This window comes from Daucus carota, chromosome 1 (genome assembly GCF_001625215.2).
Source record: "Daucus carota subsp. sativus chromosome 1, DH1 v3.0, whole genome shotgun sequence".
Taxonomy (NCBI): Eukaryota; Viridiplantae; Streptophyta; class Magnoliopsida; order Apiales; family Apiaceae; genus Daucus; species Daucus carota.
The window spans coordinates 46,530,716-46,554,235 of NC_030381.2; the positions used below are offsets into that span (position 1 = coordinate 46,530,716).

General features: G+C 34.9%; 3 protein-coding genes across 3 annotated transcripts; 1 reads left to right on the top strand and 2 right to left on the bottom strand.

Moving 5' to 3' along the window:
- Positions 1–1,063: 1,063 nt before the first annotated feature.
- On the bottom strand, positions 1,064–6,013 carry LOC108205031 (2-carboxy-1,4-naphthoquinone phytyltransferase, chloroplastic). Its single transcript, XM_017374779.2, has 11 exons — positions 5,862–6,013; positions 4,955–5,198; positions 4,367–4,470; positions 3,828–3,899; positions 3,561–3,699; positions 2,632–2,738; positions 2,454–2,544; positions 2,330–2,368; positions 2,139–2,249; positions 1,955–2,020; positions 1,064–1,735 (listed from the first exon to the last, which is right to left on the bottom strand). The coding sequence occupies exons 1-11, from the start codon at positions 5,933–5,935 to the stop codon at positions 1,607–1,609; spliced, it is 1,176 nt and encodes a 391-aa protein (XP_017230268.1). The 5' UTR covers positions 5,936–6,013; the 3' UTR covers positions 1,064–1,606.
- A 1,711-nt stretch (positions 6,014–7,724) lies between these two features.
- LOC108199356 (uncharacterized) lies at positions 7,725–10,240 on the top strand. Its single transcript, XM_017367143.2, has one exon. The coding sequence runs from the start codon at positions 8,027–8,029 to the stop codon at positions 9,968–9,970; it is 1,944 nt and encodes a 647-aa protein (XP_017222632.1). The 5' UTR covers positions 7,725–8,026; the 3' UTR covers positions 9,971–10,240.
- Positions 10,241–10,280: 40 nt separating this feature from the next.
- LOC108204339 (bifunctional aspartokinase/homoserine dehydrogenase, chloroplastic) lies at positions 10,281–19,883 on the bottom strand. Its single transcript, XM_017373721.2, has 18 exons — positions 19,607–19,883; positions 18,810–18,886; positions 18,333–18,707; positions 17,684–17,772; positions 17,286–17,589; positions 17,029–17,081; positions 16,730–16,944; positions 16,546–16,633; positions 16,352–16,465; positions 15,571–15,669; positions 15,168–15,362; positions 14,694–14,776; positions 14,205–14,430; positions 13,805–13,950; positions 12,847–12,982; positions 12,082–12,165; positions 11,483–11,575; positions 10,281–10,834 (listed from the first exon to the last, which is right to left on the bottom strand). Exons 1-18 carry the CDS (start codon positions 19,750–19,752, stop codon positions 10,589–10,591), a joined length of 2,769 nt encoding a protein of 922 aa, XP_017229210.1. The 5' UTR covers positions 19,753–19,883; the 3' UTR covers positions 10,281–10,588.
- Positions 19,884–23,520: the final 3,637 nt, after the last annotated feature.

The following is a 23,520-nucleotide window of genomic DNA, read 5'->3' on the forward strand; positions in this document are numbered from 1 at the left end:
AAATAACAAATACCTGCATTCTGGTGATTTTTGCAGGCATTTGAAATTTTTTCTATCAACTCATATATCGTATTATAGGTTTTATGCCTAAGTGAAGAATCAATACTGCATACTTCCTCAAACTGCAATTTCATTGATTAGGGGAAGGGTGTGTTGTATCTTATTCAGGACCGTTTGGGCAAGCTTAAAAGAAGTGACTTCTTGCTTAAACTAGAGAAGTGGAGCAGAAGTGAGAAGTAAATAAGTGAATAAAGTGTTTGGAAAAGAAGCAGAAGCTGTGAAAGAGAAGTTAGGATTCTCAGCTTCTTAAAAGTGCTTCTGCTTCTTTACACAAACGGGTAAAAAGAAGCAGAAGCCAGAAGCAGCTTCTGCTTCTGGTAAACAAACAGGGCCTCAAATATCTGTATTATTCAACAAAAACTAAATTTATCACTATAATGGTGTTTAATATCTTATATCTTGTACTAAAAAAACATGATTCTATATTTTTATTGTAGATACAGCACAAAATATAAATATAAGTTAAAATTAACTCATCATCCGACTTCATCAAAAGTGAAAAAGTTAATAAGCAAAAAAATAATAAATACGTATTTAAAATAGTGGGGTATTTGGAGAGTTGATGAAATTTGAAACAGTGATATAAACCGGGTTTGAAATTTTCGTTTACTAACAAGATTCGAAATATCAAAATCTCATACAAAGAAGAGATGCTGCTGATAGATAACAGGGGTTTTCGAGGACCATTATTTTTAATTTTTATGCCTTGTCGTTTTCAATGAAATAAATGTAATATAGTAGAATTGGAACCGCAACATATGGTATTATGGTGGTTTATGTTTATATAACAAATTTGGAGCTTCGGCAGTATTTAGTTTTTTTTTCTTCTTCTTCTTGTTTCATGTCAGAGGGATGGATATTTGAAGTACCAATTAAGTTTTAATTCGTGAATCTAGGTTTGCACATAATAAAGAAAACCGAAATTAAGAAGTTCAAGCAGATAAGCATTCATTTTGTAAATGAAGATGTAATTGTATGACTAAAACATGCAAGAAATAGCAGATCATGAATAAGATGCACCCAAGAATTACATTTTACAAAAGGGACAATGCCAGAATTGTTACAACATCATATTCTTTATAAGTATTCTGTAATGAAATGTTAGCAACATCACAGAGCTATGACATGGAATCTGATCAGCTATGAAATTCTGCTTGCTTGTATTAAAATCAAACTAGTCAAACATGATCAGCTAAAGTGCCATCAAAAAATTTCTGCTTTCGCTGAAAGCTCTAAACTTCTGTTTCTATCATTAAACACAAGACCAGCATTTTTAAATCTGGATTGCTCAAACGATGGAGGTCAATGAAGGACCTGAATCTCTCTACCTGAGTTTCCTAACCTACTTGAACGCTGTCGGAGGTCTTTGGTTCTTTTCTGGTGTTTGTTCAGACCTGTACTCTGTCTGCTGCCTAAACTCAAGTCTGAAGTGATAAGGAGTATTTTCAGCCTAACCAAACATGAGAAACCCGATCCAGATACATAATAATTCCTGTTGATAAATTTTTATGAATCAAATTTCCTGTAATATAATCTTATAGCTTCCTCAGTGCCCAACAGCTACAAGTCTTCCCGGGATCATTCTGGCAACCACTAGCCCGGCAGCCAATGCAGCTCCAAATATGGTATGCAATCTCACACAGAAATACTTGGCCATAAAGATCTTATTTTTGTCCTTGAATACAAATTTCCACATACATAATTAATTAAGGAACACAGTCATAAAGCAAGAAATATATTGGGGGTTGCATTATGTTTTTCTAAATCACTTGACCACAGATGTCTAGTCTCCTATTGCTCTTTATTAAAGAGAGATCTGTTTATTTAAAAATACAAAAGTAGTATAACAATCTTTTAACAATTTGGTCGAAAGTTTAAGGAGTGTTCTACTGACCTCGTGATTCTCATCAACAAATCTAACCACGAGATTGCCAACAGGTAATGTAAGGGCACAAAGCAACTGAAATGGAATCATGAATACATTCAGGACAGTCAACAGAATTCAGAAGAGAAAATTGGGTAACAAAATCTATGAAAAAATTGAAAATACATATTTGAAACTAGAGTTAATGACTTACAACTGAAGAAAAGGGCAGGGCTCTGGTAAGACCAAATGCAAACAGAAGTGCATAGAGTGCTACCACTGCTACCTTTACTATTTCTGAACCGGCATTTGTGCCAAGCCTTACCTGAATACCAAAAGAAGAAATGAATTGCCTGTTCCATAATTTCTTGAATTAGATTTGACTTTCATAGGGAGTTTACTCACCAAGGGAGACAGTTTACCTACAGGTATATCTTCATTTATCTGAAATGTCCATCATAAAATTCAGCAACTAGCCAAACAGTTAGAACAGAAGTTTCTAGAATAGCAAGAAAGAGAAGGAGATTACCTGATGAAAGTGACTGCAGAAAAGAATAAGTGTTGTAGTGAAGCCAGCAAGAACTGATGCGCAGAGGATTGTGCCACTTACTGGAAGCTCTCTTTAGGATGTAATTCTATATTAGTTTTAGTAAGGTAATTATATTCAAATCTGACTATTAGAGTAGATCTGCATAAATTTATCAAACCTTGTGCTACTCTGTAGTAAATAAAAAGCTGTAGTAGCAAATGGACCAAATGCTGCAAAGCATAAGGGTTCCCCTAATCCTTGGTAACTCAAACGAAACGGTGGGCACTGCATTCAAATTAGTAAAGATAAAACCTGGTCTCTTCTATAGTCAGCATTGGAATACTAATTATAAACCACAAGGGTAAGATTTCTGTAAATTTTATTTAGATACAAGTGTGAAGTATAGCATGCTATAAGCAGTTCATCACATGGGAAAGGATGCGAAGGACAACTGATTTTGCCACTTATTGGAAAACTATCTCAGATCACTATGCATAGTTTACATTGATAATTCGGAACCTTACAAACAGGGTTCTTGGTCAAGTAACAGTAAACCAATTATTGAAACATATATTTTGTCATGAATTTCAACTAGATTACTGTGTTAGTTTCTACATCGGAGTTGCAACATCCCTTCCCTTCAACAAGTGATTACAAAATCCTCACTCTTCTTCATCCTACACTAAATAAATTATGTAAGCTACCCAAAAAAAATAAAATTCCCTGACTTCTCATATCAGTCATTTTGATAAATACAACTTAACAACTGGTCTAACATACAATTCTTTAAATAGGTTCTTGTAAAGCTCAACAGAATACGGGACGTTTTTTAAGGCACTACTGTGTTTAAGAAAGAAGTCCAAGAGCACTTGATGCTTCAAATATTAACGAATGTAACCCGTGCTATTAGGGGAGTTGTATTGCAGGGATTTCCTACTGCATGATTGCAGATGCTCTAACAGACTCGTGTTATCATTATATATTCAATAAAGGAGATTTCAGGTAATAAATTAGATTCTATTATGTTATTAGTAACACGGACTCTACCTAATTGCTTTCTTATCATCTTTGAAGTGACTGAGAATACTGCTCAGTAAGACTTAGTACCTGATATATGTAGCCACAAATGACTGCACTTGCCAATAGTAATATGGATCTCAGACTTCCAGCCTCCAGAGATGCCCAAGAAAGGCCCATAAAACCAAGAACTAGTAGTAAGTAAGCAGCAATCAGGGTCCCCGTACGACTTCAAACATTCAATACAAACCATCAGCTATCAGCCATTACTGAAATGAAAGCTCATTTAACATCCCAAAAAGTGTAATGAGAGCTCATTTAACATCCCAAAAAGTGTAATGAGAAATCACTTTGTACCTGCCAACTAAGTTAACAACAGACTCTTTCTTGTTAACATCTGCTCCTGTATCAAAATCATAAACGTCGTTGCTGCCCATATTACACACTTGTAAATACACAGAAAAGAAAGGAAGTAAGAAAAACTAAGATGTTGATGACCTATTTTGAGAACACAACCCTAAGGAAGAAATAGCCTTAAGTAGGGCAAAAGGATGAGGGGAAAGAAGACAACAGGAAAAATTGCAATCATAACAGATTATCAAACTTTTTTAAAAATTTCTCTAATATAAGTGCTCACCAAATCAGAACATGTAGTAGTAGCACTAGCTATTAGTGTGGAAATCCTCTGGGAAAGGTAGATAGTTCATAAGAAATAGACTAGCATATTTTGTGCTCAACTAGTCCAGTTTAAATAAAATTTCCATCTCAACAAAAAACTGTTTCTGGAAGAGATATTATTAAATCTGTATATACTAATGGGCAGTTTCTGGATGTGGGTTTTGTTATTAACAGGTGCTTCCCAGTAAAATTAATAGTATAACACTAGGGAGTCTTACCTCAAGTTCAGCCAAGTGATTATAAGAATTGAAGAAGCCAGGATCACTAGGTAACGCCTGGCTGAAAATAGTCCAGACAGAGAATATGCAGCCGCACTTCCAACCTGCATGGCAAAGGTGATGACAGAGAGACATTATTTGATATACTTCTACAAATCATAGCAAGAAGGCAAAGGCTTAGTTAAATATCTGATCCAGTACCATGTTTAGAAATAAACGGAAGTAGAAATTAATGGGGTACATGTTTTGCAATTCACTTGAGAAGTGGGGTACTCTCTCTTGCGGATCATAATTATAAAGGTTCCAAGCAAAGCTGAAGTTTATATATATATATATATATATATATATGACATACCATAGTTACACAGGGTGCTTTACTGTTTTGATATCAATATGTCGGGACAGAAATTTGTTAGACGTTACAAGATTAATCTCACCAAACTGGCTCATGCTTACTCTCATTAAATAACTAGAGACTAGAGATGAAATTCAATATGCAGTTTGGTGTGAATTTTTTCTTATTTCATTCTGGAAGACTAATGCAATTGTGCTATATACTTTAAATCACAAACAAAGTCAGTGTCTTACAGTGATGGGAACCAAAGCAACAGAATATATTGGCAATTTAATGGCCCTCCATATCAAGGTTTCCCTAGGTACATCATCTTGTTTTGTGGCTTCAGAATGTTGTGCTCTGCTGTTGGAGGACCAACAATACTGTCTTCTGATCTTAATATGTCTGTCACCAAGTCTGCTTCTATATACTCGACTGGCGATGCAGCAGCATGGTGATCTTTTGCCCTCAGAAGACAAAGTAGCCACTGAATAGTAGCTGTGAAATAAACAAACAACCCACTCATAATATAGTGTTTCCCCAATTTTGATAGGCATAGTTATTTTAGAAATTGCATACTAATAACTAACTGAATGTGCGACTCTTCAAGCCCTATAAAAGAAAACTTGCTCAGAAATTTTTGTGAACTCTTAAATTAATACAGGAGAAACGGAGATAAACATAAACAGAACGTGTGATCACTCTAGTTGTGAACATCGTCATTTCTGTTCTGACCAAGCCAAAACTGCACGAGTATTAGACATGATAATTGAGGTTACTCACCTGGGAGGTAAATAAAGACAGCAACAAAAGATAGCTTTAGGTTTCACAAACACATATCCTAATCCAATGTAATATTTTGTCAATGATTCATTCGTGACATCCTTCCTGTGGTTTATGCTTGGTCTGGGGTTATATAAAAAATTAGAAATATAATGATAAATGGGTTTATCCTCTGTTGTCCCAGGGGACTCGGGTTCGACTCTGGCTCATTCGAAAAGTATTAAAACAGATAAATGGGTTTATCCTCTCCAGTTGAACTTTGTTTACCACATGTCCTAATGAATATAATCATATCACATCATGAAACAACAGATGTGGCAAAAATTACAGTAAGAGTCTAAGAGATTATACAAGAAGGAGAAGTGATGAATGTTTCACCTTGTGATGATCTGAGTGGTCTGGTAATTGATTGGGTTTAGGTTGCATAGTGTGGCTGACATTGCCATGCTCATCCTCGCTTTACAATCTACAATATTATTCCCGTCTTCTGCTGCAAGTCTGCGAGGAAATGATACAGGGAGAGTGTGAATGTATCATTTGGATAATTGATTTTTTGAAATCTTATCTGCATATTCTGCAGCCAATTCTTTGCTGCCACTTGGGATCATCTGGGCCCACCTTGCATTTTCAAAAGACCAACTGCATTTAATTTGTAACCCAAAATCATGTTACAAAAATCGGGAATCGGACTTAATCGGTTAAGTTATCGATTCAGGATTAATTGAAAATCGGAGATTAATAGGAAGGATTAATCAGAGTGAAAATCGGATGTATTTTAATATTAAAATATTATTTAATATTTAGTTTTTATTATATTAGTTATAGAATAATTAATATATTTATTATATTCGTAAATATTATAATTGTTCATATTTAAATAATATAATATTTTTATTTTGATTATTTATTATATATACTTCGATTAAGAAAATTTTGTAAGGATTAATCGGATTTTAAAAATTGAATCGGTCGGCTACCTTATTGAAGATTAATCGGTTAAATCGGAGATTTTTAAACACTGCCCAAAATACAAAATATAACCAAACATTTTTTTGGGCGACATTTTTCCGTTACTTTTGTCCCACTCATTTTATATTTACTTTTTTTATTATTTTAATATTTTTATAAAATATAAATTTATAATTCATAGTTTTTAAATTTTAAAAAAAACTTGAATATTAATATTTTATGCAGAAAAGAATTTAAAATTAAGTTATAACACAGTATTTCACATGAATATTAAAATACGTGTCGCATCACTGTCCTCGAATGAAAAAATACTCTCTAGCATGATTTTTGGTAAAAATAGTGCCAACACACCGATAAATATTAATTCAAGAAAAAAAATTACATATTCTTTCATAAATAAAAATTTATTTCAAAAACTAAGATAAGACAAATATTATCATGAAAATATATAAATATATAAGTTAACGCATGTTTTTTAACACAAAATCGACTTGCAAAATGACCTAGAAAAGTTGGCCCAAAATTATACATTACAAACCATTTAAGTAGGCCTGGTCAAACATATTCAATTTGCTGATCACTAATTATCAAATATTTATAAAATAAAATAAAAAACCACTTCAATGGTATGATGAATATCTTAGAATAAAATGCTTTCGACTTATATTTGGAGCAATAAATACAGTGCTCCATATTTGACACATCTTAAAATTGAGAAGCAGTGAGAAACGAATGAAAATGATGAGATGGAGATAATCAACTGATTGAGGGAAATAATTAATATGTTTTGTATCAAAAATTATTATTCATAAACCTAGAGACCATCCTAGAGAGTATTCATGGCTCCTAGCTCACACATAGCAGAATTATCTACAAGAAGGCATATTTGGTAAAAATAATAAATTTTGGATAATAATTCTATCATCATGCATTGACTTTTATTGAGAACTAAAATGTATAAAAATATTCTAACAAGCCGAACCGAAAAATAATTTTAATCTTTTCGGAAAACGTCATTAAGATAGATATTATCACCAAAAGCTATTCATAAATTAAAAATTTGGTAAATCAGAATATTATACGAATGAATACATATATGATATATATCCATTTACAAAAGAGTGATATAATATTGCATGTATTGCGCGTTGGGAGCTTTCACCGACATACAATTCCCTATAAATTTGGTATAGTTAAAACTGTCCATTTTTGGTTCATGGTCAAAAAATGTTTGAGTACAAAATAAGCATTACAACTATAAAGAAAATTATTGAAGGGGGAGAGAGAAGTTGTAACACCTATCCTCCCCATTTCTCCGGCCACCATCACCACCTCTGCCGCCGCCGCCCCACCACCACCACCCTGCCTTGATAGTCTAACTCATAATACATTTGAATATTTACATACCATGACAGACATTTTCATAATAATACCTTAATTATAATAAAGACTCTGTTTTTTCTTCCCATGCATGCATGTGTTATTATGAAGCAGAACACAAAGCCTCATTTCTATTGAGTTTTTGTGATTGTTTTTGTTGTGTTTTTCTGCGGCTCTGCGCTGCTAGCTAGGTGATGGCTGAGATTGTGAAACAAATATTAGCCAAGCCTATACAATTGGCTGATAATGTTGTGAAAGCAGCAGATGTGACCAACAATTTTAAGCAAGAATGTGCAGAAATCAAGACCAAGACAGAGAAGCTTGCAGGCCTTTTACGACAAGCTGCTCGCGCAAGCAATGACCTCTATGAGCGTCCTACGCGAAGGATTATTGATGATACGGAGCAGGTTCTTGACAAAACTCTTGTGCTGGTGGACAAATGTCGCGCCAGTGGGCTTAGAAGGATTTTTACCATCATTCCTGCAGCTGCATTTAGGAAAACCTCACAGCAACTTGAGAATTCTATTGGAGATGTTTCGTGGCTTCTTCGTGTTTCTGCTCCTGCGGATGACAGGGATGATGAGTATCTTGGGCTGCCTCCCATCGCGGCAAATGAGCCTATTTTGTGCCTGATATGGGAGCAAGTGGCCATTTTGTGCTCTGGCTCCATTGAGGACAGGGCTGATGCTGCAGCCTCGCTTGTTTCGTTGGCTCGGGACAATGATAGATATGGAAAACTAATTATTGAGGAGGGTGGTGTTCCGCCTTTGTTGAAGTTGGTTAAAGAAGGGAAAATGGAAGGCCAAGAGAATGCTGCTAGGGCGATAGGCTTGCTGGGGCGCGATCCAGAGAGCGTTGAGCAGATAGTGAATTCAGGTGTCTGTTCAGTGTTTGGGAAAATCCTTAAAGAAGGGCATATGAAGGTTCAGATTGTGGTGGCTTGGGCTGTGTCTGAGTTAGCTGCTAATCATCCCAAATGCCAAGACCATTTTGCACAAAACAATGCTATTAGGCTGTTGGTGAGTCATTTGGCCTTTGAGACGATTCAAGAACATAGTAAGTACGCGATTGCTAGTAAGCACAACATGTCGTCGCTCCATACAGTTGTCATGGCGAAGAATGACAATACTGGGAGCCATGAAGCTGAAGAAGATATGTCTAGTAGAGTTTCTAGGCCAAGCGCGGTGACTAATCCAAGCCAAATGCACAATGTGGTAACGAATACAATGGCGTTGAAGTCCACTTCACAAAAACACCCAAATTTTCAAGCTAATAGTAATGATGCTTGGCAAAACAATCAGCAACAGCAGCAGCAGCAGCAGCACCACCACCCGAATGTTGCACTAAACGGAACAAGCATTAAGGGCAGAGAGTACGAGGATCCAATCACCAAGGCCGAAATGAAGGCCATGTCTGCTCGGGCACTCAGGCACCTCTGTGCAAATAATGTGGCGATATGCAAAAGCGTGACAGAATCAAGAGCCCTTTTATGTTTCGCGGTGCTGTTAGAAAAAGGACCTGACGATGTCCAATACAACTCAGCATTAGCGCTGATGGAAATCACTGCAGTGGCTGAAGAAAGTTCAGATTTAAGGAAAACAGCTTTTAAGCCAACTGCACCAGCTGCCAAAGCAGTTGTGGATCAACTACTCAAAATAATCGAGAAAGCCGACTCCGACCTGTTGGGTCCATGTATCAATGCTATCGGGAACTTGGCAAGAACTTTCAGGGCTACTGAAACAAGGATCGTACCCCCTTTGGTCAGACTTCTCGACGAAAGGGAGCCTGAGATCACGAGAGAAGCTGCATTTGCACTAAACAAGTTTGCAGGCACGGATAATTTCCTCCATGTGAATCACTCCAAGGCAATCATCGCTGCAGGAGGAGCTAAGCATCTGATTCAACACGTGTATTTCGCGGAACAGATGGTGCAGATACCGTCACTGATACTACTGTGCTACATTGCACTACATGTTCCTGATAGTGAAGAGTTAGCCCAGGAAGAGGTGTTGATAGTGCTGGAATGGGGATTAAAGCAAGGACATTTGGTGCAAGATCCTGACATTGAAACACTGCTGTTGGAATCAAAAAGTAGACTGGTACTTTACCAATCTAGAGGTACGAGAGGATTTCATTAAGTCATTATTATCGATTAATTTGTACAATATTATCCAAGAGCTTTACGGAAGATTTGGCTTCTTGAATCACAATTTTACGCTTAATGTAGATGCACATATCTTTTGTAAAAATTACAGGATTCATGTGTGCTCCCACACTCATTGTATTGGTATCAACTTTCTTTTGTCATTTGTTGTAATGTTCAACAATTAGCATTCTTAATCTGTAGAGGGCCTTGCCGATCTTTCTTTCCTACAAGTACATTTGTTGAATAATAATGCACTCTTTTTTTTTTTTGCAAAAATCATATAATTTATTCGCAAACAAAGATGTTACAACACTTTGGCATTATTAATGCGTAATTCCCGTACCAAATAAGGATGCTTCTACACCTTTTAATTGGCTTGGTTCTATAATACATCCCATTGTAGCAATTCTATGAACTCTGCATCGTCGAGACTATGTCACATTTGGGTAGGCTAGAAAGCCACTAAAGAAACCCAAATTGCAGGAAGTGTTCTCTTATGCAGTGTAGAAGAGTGTTTTTATACTAACCTAATAATAGGCAAAAGCTCCCTAAATTCTATAACATAATTTGGACTGACAAAGGGTAAAACATTGAGAGCTCAACTAATGGATTATGATGGTGCACCAAGATATGAAGCAAGCCGCAAAATATCACTGAATACTCCACCAGCTGTCACCTCTGCCCCAGCACCGGGACCTCGAATTATTAGAGGTTGCTTGTTGTATCTTTCAGTTGTGAAAGCAATGATGTTATCGGACCCAGAAAGCTGTGCGAACGGGTGCTCTTTTTTGTATCTTTTCAATTCAACAACACCTTTTTGATTTACAGCATCCACCACCCCAACGTACCTTAGAACCTTCAGACAATTCAAGTTTACAAATCCCATAAATATCATATAAGAATAATAAGATGCATCATACAACATGCTCAATCCAGTGTGTCAACTTCAATAATATGTATTTCTATTCGGTTTCCTCACATTCAAACTAGTAAATTATTGCATTTCTACTTTTAATAACAAGATATGTGACTCAGATGCAAAACTGGCAACATATTGACTTGCAGACCCAATTTCACACAGATATTTATCAAATACTTTTTAGGTCATAAACAAATATCTACTTCGCCAGGCCCATAATATGCTAAATAAATTTTCATGTATCATTACCAAGGTTAAAAAACAAAGTATGATTGTCTTGTTTTTTTATTCAAGGTTATATAACCCATGTAACTGCAAGTCAAACTTAAAAGTTACACTTTTAAGAAAAAGACCCACACACCTAATAGGTTTTTAACACATGTCTTATCTTTAAATTGAATAATTAACAGTTGTAAATTATTAGGATGACCTTAACAGAAAAAGGGCTTTACAAATCTTCAGTTGGGTTTTAATTGTAGTGATACATAATAGATATTTACAGTTAGTAGATAATAGGTTTATTTAATAATGCATAAAGAATAGATGTATAAATAGTATAGTTGACAAGTGTGCGTAAGAACTCACTTCCCCCGCATTTTCAGCATCCTCTCGTTTTCTGGTCATATCTGAATCAAACTGTGGTAGCTGTAGCAGAAATTCTTCGGCTGACGCAATATCCTTAAGAAATAATCACAAAAACATAAAAGCATCAATATATACAACAAGATACATGATATACACATTGGCCCAGAAAGGTTTATACACATTGGCAATAGCATTCAATATAATATTCACCACAGGATACACAAAGAGATTAATACTCTCACTACCATTTGGAAATCAAACTCTACTGTATTATTTAACTTTTCCAGTGTCTATAAGTAGCAGTTTTATCTGATTGTCAGAATAACTTGACTTTTCTACATAAAATAATGTTACATTTTAACAAGGGAAAGCAACAAAAGAAATTATCAAATCTTTCATACTGTACCGGTGTACAATGTACTTTTCTTATTTTAACACATGCCAACAAAACTGTAGGACTCATGATTCTTCTATTTTTTTCCTACCATAATGGACTGCTTTTATAATGCTTTTTCTTAAGCTGCATATTATTAACGCTCTAAAATATACGCAGAGATATTTTATATTAGATGCGAAAATACAATTAAAAAATTCCTCACCCTTAGTGGTTCTGGAACAAGGCTCTGTACAGGAATATCAGACAGTTCGAGCTTTAATCCAGATTCTCTAGCAAGAATTATTACCTGCATTATAAAAGGGCATATAAGGCTACAGATATATTACTTCATTTCACAGTGCATGTAAATTACAGCCCGCAAAATATAGCAAGTAACTGGTGAGGCTTAGGTGACCACAACTTAGAAACATTTATAACAAGTAAACATTCCTTTCAGATTGTGAAAGTTTCCTCTTTCCATGTATAAGAGGTGGCCGCCATGCTGTTGGTTAAGACTTACCTAGCTTGATATCTCTGACAAATAGTACTCTAAGAATTATGTATGTCAAAATTCTGAAATATGACATATATACTAAAGATACAAATGTCGCAGTCCAACTTGTCATAAATAAGACCCACACTAACCAAACAACTTTAAAGGAACCCACTTGAGCAAGGCCCGTCTTATTTTTACAGAATCACCCTTTCACAAGAATTTCTCTTTATCTTCCCCCCTTTCATTCTTTTAGGTTCGCATACAACCTCCTACAATTCTAACTGTTTCATAGGCTCAAAAAAATTCAACCAAGTTTAACTACTATGCTTTGATCGATAAGTATTTAGACACTGCAACATTGTGAAACTGTAAGTTACAATACTTTCTTCAATATAAAAGAAGATTCTAATCTACCACATACAACGCACAGGTTAGTACAAGGCAGAGGGAAACAAATAAAGTTCACGTTTGATATTAATTATAAACGAGCACCTTTCTAGCAACATCAGTTCCGGCTAGATCATCCCTTGGATCTGGTTCAGTATACCCTGCCGCTTTTGCCTCACTTACCACTTCACTAAAAGATGTTGTACTCTTGAAGTTGTTGAATATGTAACTAAGAGTCCCGCTGCATTTAGAAATCATATACTTAGAGTTAGAACCCTTTCAGGGTTGGAGCAGGAACATGAATAAACCATTTACTTTTTATATATGCCAGACTTTGTACTAAAAAATAGTATACATAAATATAACAGGGTTATCAATACCCTAATTCTTTGGGTCCAAATATATCAAGTGCATCATTAATTGCTCTCCATTCTCAATTTGCTCACTAGAGACTTCAAAGGTACAGTCTGTTTACATGATTTCCTTTAATTAAACTTAACATTGACCGTCAATTCAGCTGTTAGGGTGTGTAAATTGGGCATGAATATTACATATATGTATAGCTCATGTTAGGATTTATACAGCTTAAGTATTAATCTCCATTAAACATCCATTTGTGTACTAATCTTTAAGTTCTTGCATATATACATCCAAACTTACCAACTAAAGCCTCAAGCTTCTGTCCAAATCAACATTCGAAATAGATTTGAGGAGAACCCTTATGAAAACATAGCTTAAAGGATGGTATTGCATTGCCTTGGCATACATTTTTTTTTTTTCAGCATCCCGACGAAACTCAAGACTCCAACATCTTCGGTTTTAAAAGTAAAACACTAGGTTATCCCCAATATTTAGTCACACTAAAGAGAAAGACTATTTAGTCACCGCTCTATGCTGACTTTCACAACAAATTGTAAAAATTAATGGCCCCAACAAATCAGAAATTGCTAACTAATCCAAATAGAAAAAAGTAGAAGTCATTGTATATTTGTACAAAAAAATTTACGCTCATGTGGTCAAATTGGTAAATTTATTTGCCATTTTTTTATTGTGTGTAACTAACCTGAAAATGCCTTCAATTCGCAATATCTTGTCCCCGGTTTCAAGAAGTCCCTGCAAAGTGGTTATGATCGGGAGACCAGCACCAACAGTAGCTTCATAAAAATAGTGTGTGTAGGATCGCCGCTGGAGAGCTCTCAACTTCAAATACTGAAATTGGGGTTCAAAAAATGAATTGGGTGAGGTGCTCAAACATTGATTCATTAACCTGAAGTGAATTTATTCCCAGACATGAGAATGAACCATTGGTAAGACACATGGAAGTAACAAAATATTGATTATGATATGTGCATAATCCTGAGGTAGAGGCTATAGGTCAGTAATAATTTGACTTGACTAAGTTCAAGCAATAGATCTAATTATTTTTAGACCGTTATCACTGCATGGTATCCATGTCACATTACCTGATCAAGGGGTCCTGAATTTGCCTTCTTATTTGGGGTAACGACATGAATTCCCCTACACAACCAGTCATGGTAGTGACTTGCCACTTCAGAGTCTGCTGTACAATCTACTATAACAGTGCTTGGAATAAAATGATTTCCACGCACATGTTGTACAAATTTTTCTAGGTCAGCTGTTTCCCCTTTCTCTTTTTGGACTTCTCTCCATCTACTTAAATCGATTCCCCTAAGACCAAGGAAAAAGCACAATCGTCACAGAATGAGACAATTAAAGAGCAAATAAGACCTGTAATATAGTATATGAGAGCAATTTCATCACAATAGACCTTTATAATGCTACTCCTTTCTTAGTTCCCGTATCAGATACTTAACATAAGCCTTACATAAGCTACCAGCGATATGTTACGGATTTTGTTTTTGCATTGGTATAAAGTTAAGTCACATTTGGTATATGGGAAAAAAATATAACAATGAAAATGTCCAACTTACGTTTCGCTCAGAAGCATTGTTCTCGATCCGGTGATACCCATAACACGCAAATCAATTTTAGAATTTTCCTTGAGGATTGCTGCCTGACGTTAAGAATTGATACATGATTAGCATATAATTCATGCTATTTTGGCCGTAAAAAGTTGGTAGATAGAGAATTTTCAAACAAAACGATCAATTTCAAAAACCAATGTAACTCATAAGTAAATTTAATTTAACAAAATGCTAGCTTGCCTTTAACCTAACTCAAGAGTATATATCTAGCCCATAAACGCGGTACTAAAGTTGCAAACATCAAATTTAACACAGCATATTTTCATGATACACAAAGATATCAAATGTCAAAACAAGAGACAAGCCAACAACAGATATTAAACCTCGACATATTAAAACATTTTCAAGTACACAAACTACCCAGGATGAGAAAAGTGAAGTAGAAAAAAGAACTTGATGTGAAGTTAAATACATATTTACCTGATCCCTGAGCTGGTCAAGTAAAGTAGCTCCGATTAATCCAGGTCCGACAATACCCACTGCTATTGTGGTTCTCGACAGATAAAATCTTGAATGGACAGCTTTCAAAGCCCTCACACAATCTTCTCGACTGAGAACTACAGTGATATTATACTCTGTACAGCCCTGGGCTATAGCACGAACGTTTATATTGGCCTGCATAGTTATAAGTACAAAATTGATGGTTAAGGGTAATCAGCAGGTCAGGAATAAATGAAAAACCTATTTAAACATATCACGTATCATTATATTAACACAATAGGTACCCAAATGATGAAGTGCATTTAAATATCTTGGTAAGCCAATCTCAATGAACTTGATAGGAACCATAGACTAGTCTAATAACGAATATATGCCTACCAACCTTTGCAAGCGCATTGAAAAGTGTAGCACTCACGCCAGGAGTACTTGCCATCTTTTGGCCAACTGTTGCCAAGATGCTACAGTTTGGAATAATAGCAACCTGGGAAGTTTTGAAAGCGTCAAACTCAAGATTCAGAAATTAAAGAAATTTAGAGACATTTATCGAACATTACCACTTATATACATTTCGGATGTCTACACCAAAGGGTGCCGTTAAAACAAAGGTTTCATGCTCTAATTATCTATACAATATATATTTGCCAGCATGGAAAATGACAAGTTGAAAAATATTTTGACCAATATCACACATTGGACCAATTTACTATTTTGTTCCTATTATATCTATTGTGTATTAAAACCACATTCCACATTATATATTTATTGTCTTCTTGCTGGAGTTTTGTTGGCTTGTTTAATAAGTACTCATAAACTATAATAACTTCTCTTCTATGGCTTGTTGTTTAATAAAACCTAGATATTATATGAACTTATCTTGCATTCCTCTGTCAGACTGTCACCCTCACTCTTCAGTTATGTCTCCATGCCCGTTTATAAACTCGATAACTCAGGAAATGGCCTGGACCTTAACACTATATTTTAGGCCAAAAATATGCAAATATTTATAACAGTAAAACTCTTGGACCCATATTTATGTTGGCAGTTGGCACCTTACAAGTCCAGACAACATAGGTATATATTTATGTATTACATGGAGCCCAACAATTAAACACAAAATAACAATGATATACTTTTAGCTCTTAGCCGTTAAACATATAGTGTACCTGGGAAAGACGACCAGCATCTAAAGCTTGACGAAATCTGGCCTCCAAAGCTTTAGCAACAGCTTTCACTTCACTCTCAGGCACAGCAAAGCAAATAGAATGCTCACTGCTAGCCTGTTTTCATTTTACGGCAAATGAATACTGTGCACAAATTTACAAATGTAAAAAGTAGATCTTTTGAAGAATTCAGAAACCTGAGATATCATTATAACATTAGCTCCCACATCCTTGACAGCACCAAAAATTGCACTAGCTGTACCAGGAACACCAGCCATTCCAGTTCTGACACAATATTTGCATGGTGAATGACAAAAAGAAACATGCCATCCACTTACAACATCGAGTAGATGGATAAAAGAAATATTAATACAAGCTCACCCTTCAACATTAATGAGTGCCAGATTATCAATAGTAGCAAATCCTTTGACATGAGATTCCAATTTTAACCCATCTTCAGTTTCGCCTACAGATTCTCGGCATATCATTGTTCCCGGAGCAGATAGGTTGAATATATTTCTTATTACAATTGGAATGTCATATCGCATCACAGGAATGATAGTACGGGGATGTAACACATTAGCCCCAAAATATGACTGCACAGTCATGCAATATATCTCAGAAATTTTGTTGGTATCAAACTACAACTTTGACAGGTATTAGAAGATACTTGAACTCACCATCTCCCAGGCTTCTTGATAAGACAATGTCTTTAATACCACAGCCTCACTAACTGCATAACATATTTTTGGCAAATTAGAATGTTCGTACATATTTCAGAAAGTACTCAAAATCTAAATGGTTATCAGGTTATCCTAGAATGTTAGAGCGCAAAATGTAGTATTTATATATCAGGATGAATTATGTATCCACTGTACCATGAAAAGAGAGTATTATGTGATAAAAGATCTGAAAACCAAAAGTAAGGCCAGCGAACCTTTTCGAGGATCTGCACTATATACACCATTAACATCAGTCCAAATCGTGACTTGACCAGCCCTTAATAAAGCACCCATTATAGCGGCAGAAAAGTCACTTCCGTCTCTTTTCAAAGTTGTAGGTATATTTTGAGGCGTGCTAGCTATAAAACCTGTAGCAACAATTGTCTGACACTGGTTGCTGGAGAACCATTTCTCAAGTCTCTTCTCAGATTCCAAATAATCAGGATCGACTTGATTAGATCCAGCAGGATTTACAACAAGAACATCTCGTGTGTCCATCCAATTACAGTCACCCCCATTCTGCAGTAGATGAGAAATTTAGGAGACCATGGAACCATGTAAGTTATTTATTAAACATGCAAAAAAAGTGAGGGTCGGGAACAAAAGAAACTACCTTTCTTATTACAAATGACAACAGCTGAGCTGACCATAGCTCTCCATGTCCCACAACAAAATCCGAAAAAGATTCGGTGGCATGACCAGCTGCATTAAAATAAATAGTTAGTACTTTTCGACAAACTGCTGAGCATAATATGAAGAACTAATTGTCAGTGAGATCCTAAATGACTTGGCAAGCCTTATCAATGAGAACACTGAAAAGCAAGATGTAGACTTGTGGCGCTTTAGCCAAATTTTTGCATGCTACAATATTACAGAAGGAAAATAAGTGGAAATGTTGCATAGCACTCAGCAGGAGTGACTCAATTGTGTTACCCAATAACAAGTAATCAATCAAGTGCTTAATTTATCGCTACGTCTGTCTTAACAGAGCACTGGGATTTAATTTCCCATTCGATTCTTTATTGTGACCTGTTATTTTCCTTAAGGTTTTCGAGTATCATAAAAAAAATTACTTGAGGACGTCAACAAAGGTCATCGGCTCATCGCACAAGACCCCACCCACACAGCCCAACCCAAAACCTAATTATAAAAGCGCACCTAAAAAGACAAGCTTCAATATAAGATTGCCAAACACACACGCACCCGCGCACGCACACACACACATATCGAGAGAGAGAGAGAGAGAGAGAGAGAGAGAGGACCTATGTATATTGCACGAAGCATTGCTTTGAGGTTATTAACATCATGTTGCAGCCTAGTTAAAAATCTAGCAAGGTCATCTCCATCAAGGAGATCAAATGCTGTTAACTTGTGCTTTTCCATAACAGCATCGAGCGCAGATTCATAAGAATCATCCCGTGACTGCGCCTTGTAAATTAGATCATACATCATATCTGTGACCTTTGACATTGCAGAGACTACAACTAGCTTTCTTTCAGAATCATCCTCCACAACTATCTCTGCAACATTTCGGATCCTTTCAGAGCTTCCCACACAGGTGCCTCCAAATTTATGAATAGACCACATAGCACCCCTGGGGAGCTGAACCTTCTCAACGGAGTCATCGAGAGAAGGAACTGCAGATGAATTGTTGGCAAAATTTACATAAGACATCAAATGAACAAAGATCATAAGAAACAATAAAACTACGTTCAACTTATAACAAACTTGTGGAGAACCTGCAGTTGTAACGGAAGCAGCAATGTAAAACTTCGACGACGACTCCTTTCTTCCCCGATGCAAAAATATACCTGTTCTGAAATAGATACAATATCCAACTTTTTTAGAATCTCGAGTAAATACAGTTTTGGACTAAGATGACATGTAACTTTTCAAATTTTATCGGGTAATGAAGTTTTAAAAAGGTGACTACAGTCACTACGCAGAATGTCAAGTTGTGAATTAAACTGGCCACTAATTTCTTAACCTATAAAAGTTGGCAAGGAGAACATAATACAAGTGGAAATAGTAATGAAACAATTTAGTTTCCATATCATTATAAACCAGTAGTATAACGTACAACATATTAAACTTGCTCGTACTGTATAAGTAAAAAAGTGACCAGATACTTGGACTGACCTAACACAAATAATCTCTTAAAAGAAAAAAATGCACAGAAGCGGAAAATTTACAAAAATGTCTATAATCACTGTCGAGCCAATTCTCCTAAAACCTTAATATATTATTGAAAACCCCCAATAGTAATGATACTTATGCAACACTTCCTTTATCAGTACGATTGAACAAACTGACTCCTCGTAAGGTTTTCGATCACAAATAAGTATATGCGTAGATAGTCAATTGACTAGTGAATAATTACAGTAATGAATAAGATCCTATGCATTACGTAGTGAGGAATTGTTAAAAAGAGTTTGTAAAATACACAAATGACATTACAATTAGGTCTAATTGAGTTTGGCAATGAGTTTAATATGTTAGATACAGAAAATGAGAGAGAGAGAGAGAGAAGATATACTTGGAGAGAGAGGGAGACTGATGGAAAAGAGAGAGGGGAGAGAGAACCGCCGCCGTCTTTTTCTTGTTGAAAATGGGAGTCCGTGCAGAGGAAGCGGCGGCGATGGCCGCGTAAGATGACGGAGATATGGCGGAAGAGAGCGACATTGCGGCGGCGTGAGAGGGGGAGGTGCCGCGGCTATTGGGAGAGTTGGAGAGCTACACAAAGTGAGAATGAGAGAGAGAGGTCACTCTATGACTCTAATCTAATTATTGGCGGCTCAGTCCTATGTACAGTGAAGATGCTTTCCACGTGTTATTTGCGCCTCATTTATATTTTGATATGTCAATTATCAACACTTAAAAGGGGTGTATTGGATTGGGATTTTAAAGCATTTTTTTGCATTCATGAAATCCGAGGGTATTCGATTGGGATTGTTTGAAATCCATTAAAATTTTGAGGTATTCAATTGGGATTTTAAACTATGCTACAAAATCTAGTGGTATTCAATTAGGATTTTAAATTATGCTTTAAAATCCGATGGTATTCAATTGTGATTGTTTAAAATCCATTAAAATCTGATGGTATTCAAATGCTGATGGATTTTTTTTCATTTCATAAAATGATGGATTTTGTGGCATTCTTCAGTGATTTTAAGTTTTTTGAAATCCCACCAAATTCAATGAGATTTTGAAGCATTGTACCTAAATCCTATCAACTCTGCGACATTTCATCAAGAATCCGCAAAAAATCAAAGTCTCATACAATCCATTAAAATCCATAGACTAAAAACAATGTATTAAAATCCCAATCGAATACACCCCCGTTAAAATGGTTTTTTCTAAGATCATCGGTCGGTATAATTTTGACTTGTTTAATTACATAACCTGTAATTCAAGTTTTACTATTTTTTCCTGTGTTGATTTTGATTGAATAATATTAAATATTATAATTATAAGTTAATTTATACTCTAATCAATAAATATTTAATTAATTCATGAACGGTCTTCACTCTTCCCCAACAGAAAATAGGGACAGAAAATAAGCACAAACTCAGTGCTACGTCGGGTATATTTGTCATGTAAATTTGTGATAAATTAGTTATGTGATTGGGTCAAATTAATTGTGTGATGCTATAACGGTCAACAATCTAAAATTAAGTAATAATTTTATTTTCTTTTGAAAGATAACATTTTCTACTAGTTTGGCATGTATTAAAATAATTTAAATAATGACATTTTTCATTTCACTTATTATAAATAAGTGATTTATATATTGGAAATGACAAATAAAAATGGGTTTTTCTGAAAATTGTTGAAAAATTTATATCAAAAATAAGAATGACTAACTAATTTATAACACAAAAGCTAAATTTGTTATGTAAAAATGAGATGAAAGAAGAAGTATATAGTGATTTGTATGATGTCATGCTTAGTTATCAAAATAAAATCTTCTCATTTATGAGCATGATTGATAGTCCAGTGGTGGGTTTATCCTCGTTCTATTGAACTTTCTAAAGACATGCAAGATAACTCAAGAAAACAAGCGCAAGTAACTCAAGAAAATAAGCGAGTACTTGGCAATAAAGTGTATTGATAAAGGGTGCGAAAGACAAAACGCGAGTACTTGGCAATAAAGTATACTGATAAATGGTGCGGAAGACAAAACGCCAACAATCCAAGAGGACAAACGCAATTACTTGGCAACAACATGCATTTGATAAAAGGTTAACAGATTTTTTTTCCCTCTTCATATCCTTTCCCTCTCTACTATGTTTTGCTCCTGCATATTTTAGCCCAATAAGTCAACGAAAGAGGGTCCGACTTAGAATGACTACTTATCAGTATACTCTATTGATCATTGGGTACTATTTTTTTTTTAAAAAAGTACAATCAAGTAAATAATATGATGATAATTGTCATGTCACACATGAATAGCCATGCAGCTTCTAAATTTGTTAAGAGTTAATTTCGAATTTTTAATTTGCATCTAGAGACGGATCGGGAGAGGTCAATACCCCTAGTTGGTAACAGCTACTATCAACTACAAGTCAATATATTTATATAAAGGAGAAGCGAGAGACACGCCCCTCGCTTCTCCTTTATATAAGTATATTGATGATTGATGATTTTAGCAAAGAAAACATCAGACAATTACTTGCAAAAATGTCCCAGAATTAATTTATTTTTGCTTTGGGTCGGCACCAAGGTCGGGTGATGTGAAAGAGGCTGACTGTAGTTTACTTCCTGTAAGGCCCGATTCATATCCCCGGGGAGGCCGGACTGGACTTCACACCTGATTGCACACATCCACACTTTCCTAACTAAAAGATTTGTTTGTTCTTCTGTTTTTGACTGGATAGGTGTGAACTTTGGGTTGATGTTACTAAGAGCATCCAATCCTACTTATTAAAATTAATTAATAAATATTATAATTAGAATTTAAAAATTTATATAATTCCAATATGGTGTTATTATCGTCATTAATTTTAGTTAACCTCATATGAGTTATACTTTATCAACCTGTAATTCTGTAAATATCATAACAAAATTTTAAATCATCTATTACCATGTTAAAATAATATATTTTACTCGTAACAACCTAAAATAATATTAACATATCATTATGAAAACATAGTCAATAAATATAGCTCAACGAATTAGAGCATTTTCAAGAGTGTTGACTATACATACTACACAGTTGCTTAAATTGTACATATAAAATATGATGTAAAATTTTGTCGAACTTGTAAGAAATCGTGCTCCAATAAAATTGACTATATATAAAAAAAAAGTATACTTTTATTAGTTCAATTGTTATTAGTGAAATATATTATTTTTACAGATAATAGATGATGTGACATTTTATTATAGATATTCGACAAATATAGTGAGCTATAGGGGGGCTAAATAAAGTAGTCAAATTTACATACGTTAAAAGTTTTAATTTTCATATATTATTTTGTTAAAATGGATAGTTGCTATGTAACCAAATTTGATACAACGATATGTAACCAGATGCAATTAAAATGAACATCTAATGCAATTGAAATCAACTCCCATTTTTTTGGAAAAGAATTGTCTTACACGGGTGTATTGGATTGGGATTTTAAAACATTTTTTTACATTCATGAAATCCGAGGGTATTCGATTGGGATTGTTTGAAATCTATTAAAATCTTGAAGTATTCAATTGGGATTTTAAACTATGCTACAAAATCTAGTGGTATTGAATTTGGATTTTAAATTATGCTTTAAAATCCGATGGTATTCAATTGAGATTGTTTAAAATCCATTAAAATCTGATGGATTTTTTTTCATTTCATAAAATGATGGATTTTGTGGCATTCTTCAGTGTATTTTAAGTTTTTTGAAATCCCACCAAATTCAATGGGACTTTGAAGCATTGTACCTAAATCCTATCAACTATGTGACATTTCATCAAGAATCCGCAAAAAATCAAAATCCCATACAATCCATTAAAATCCATAGACTAAAAACAATGCATTAAAATCTCAATCGAATACACCCCCGTTAATTTATTTTTTTTCAGGGTTATCTTAGGTTTCATTGGTTGCAAATTGTAAAAAATTACATCTAGTTACTTTTATCAGCAGACAGCACTTCACAAATATCATTAAAAATAATAAAATTATAGATGTGTTTAGCAAATATTATACTAGTATTTTTGATAAATTACAGGGAACTAAAATACTCTCTAAGTAGTCCAACAATTAAATAAATTTTGAGGACTATGCAATTTTTCAGCGGATATTTTAATCGATCAATAAATCTTGGCGTACATCCTAATTCACTACTAACTCACTACCTAGTTTCTAGGGTAAACACATGACCCATTTTCTCACTGTATTGCAAATTCGATGCTGTATTTTTCCTGAATTTTGATAACTTCGTATTTTTAGTGTCAGCCAAATTT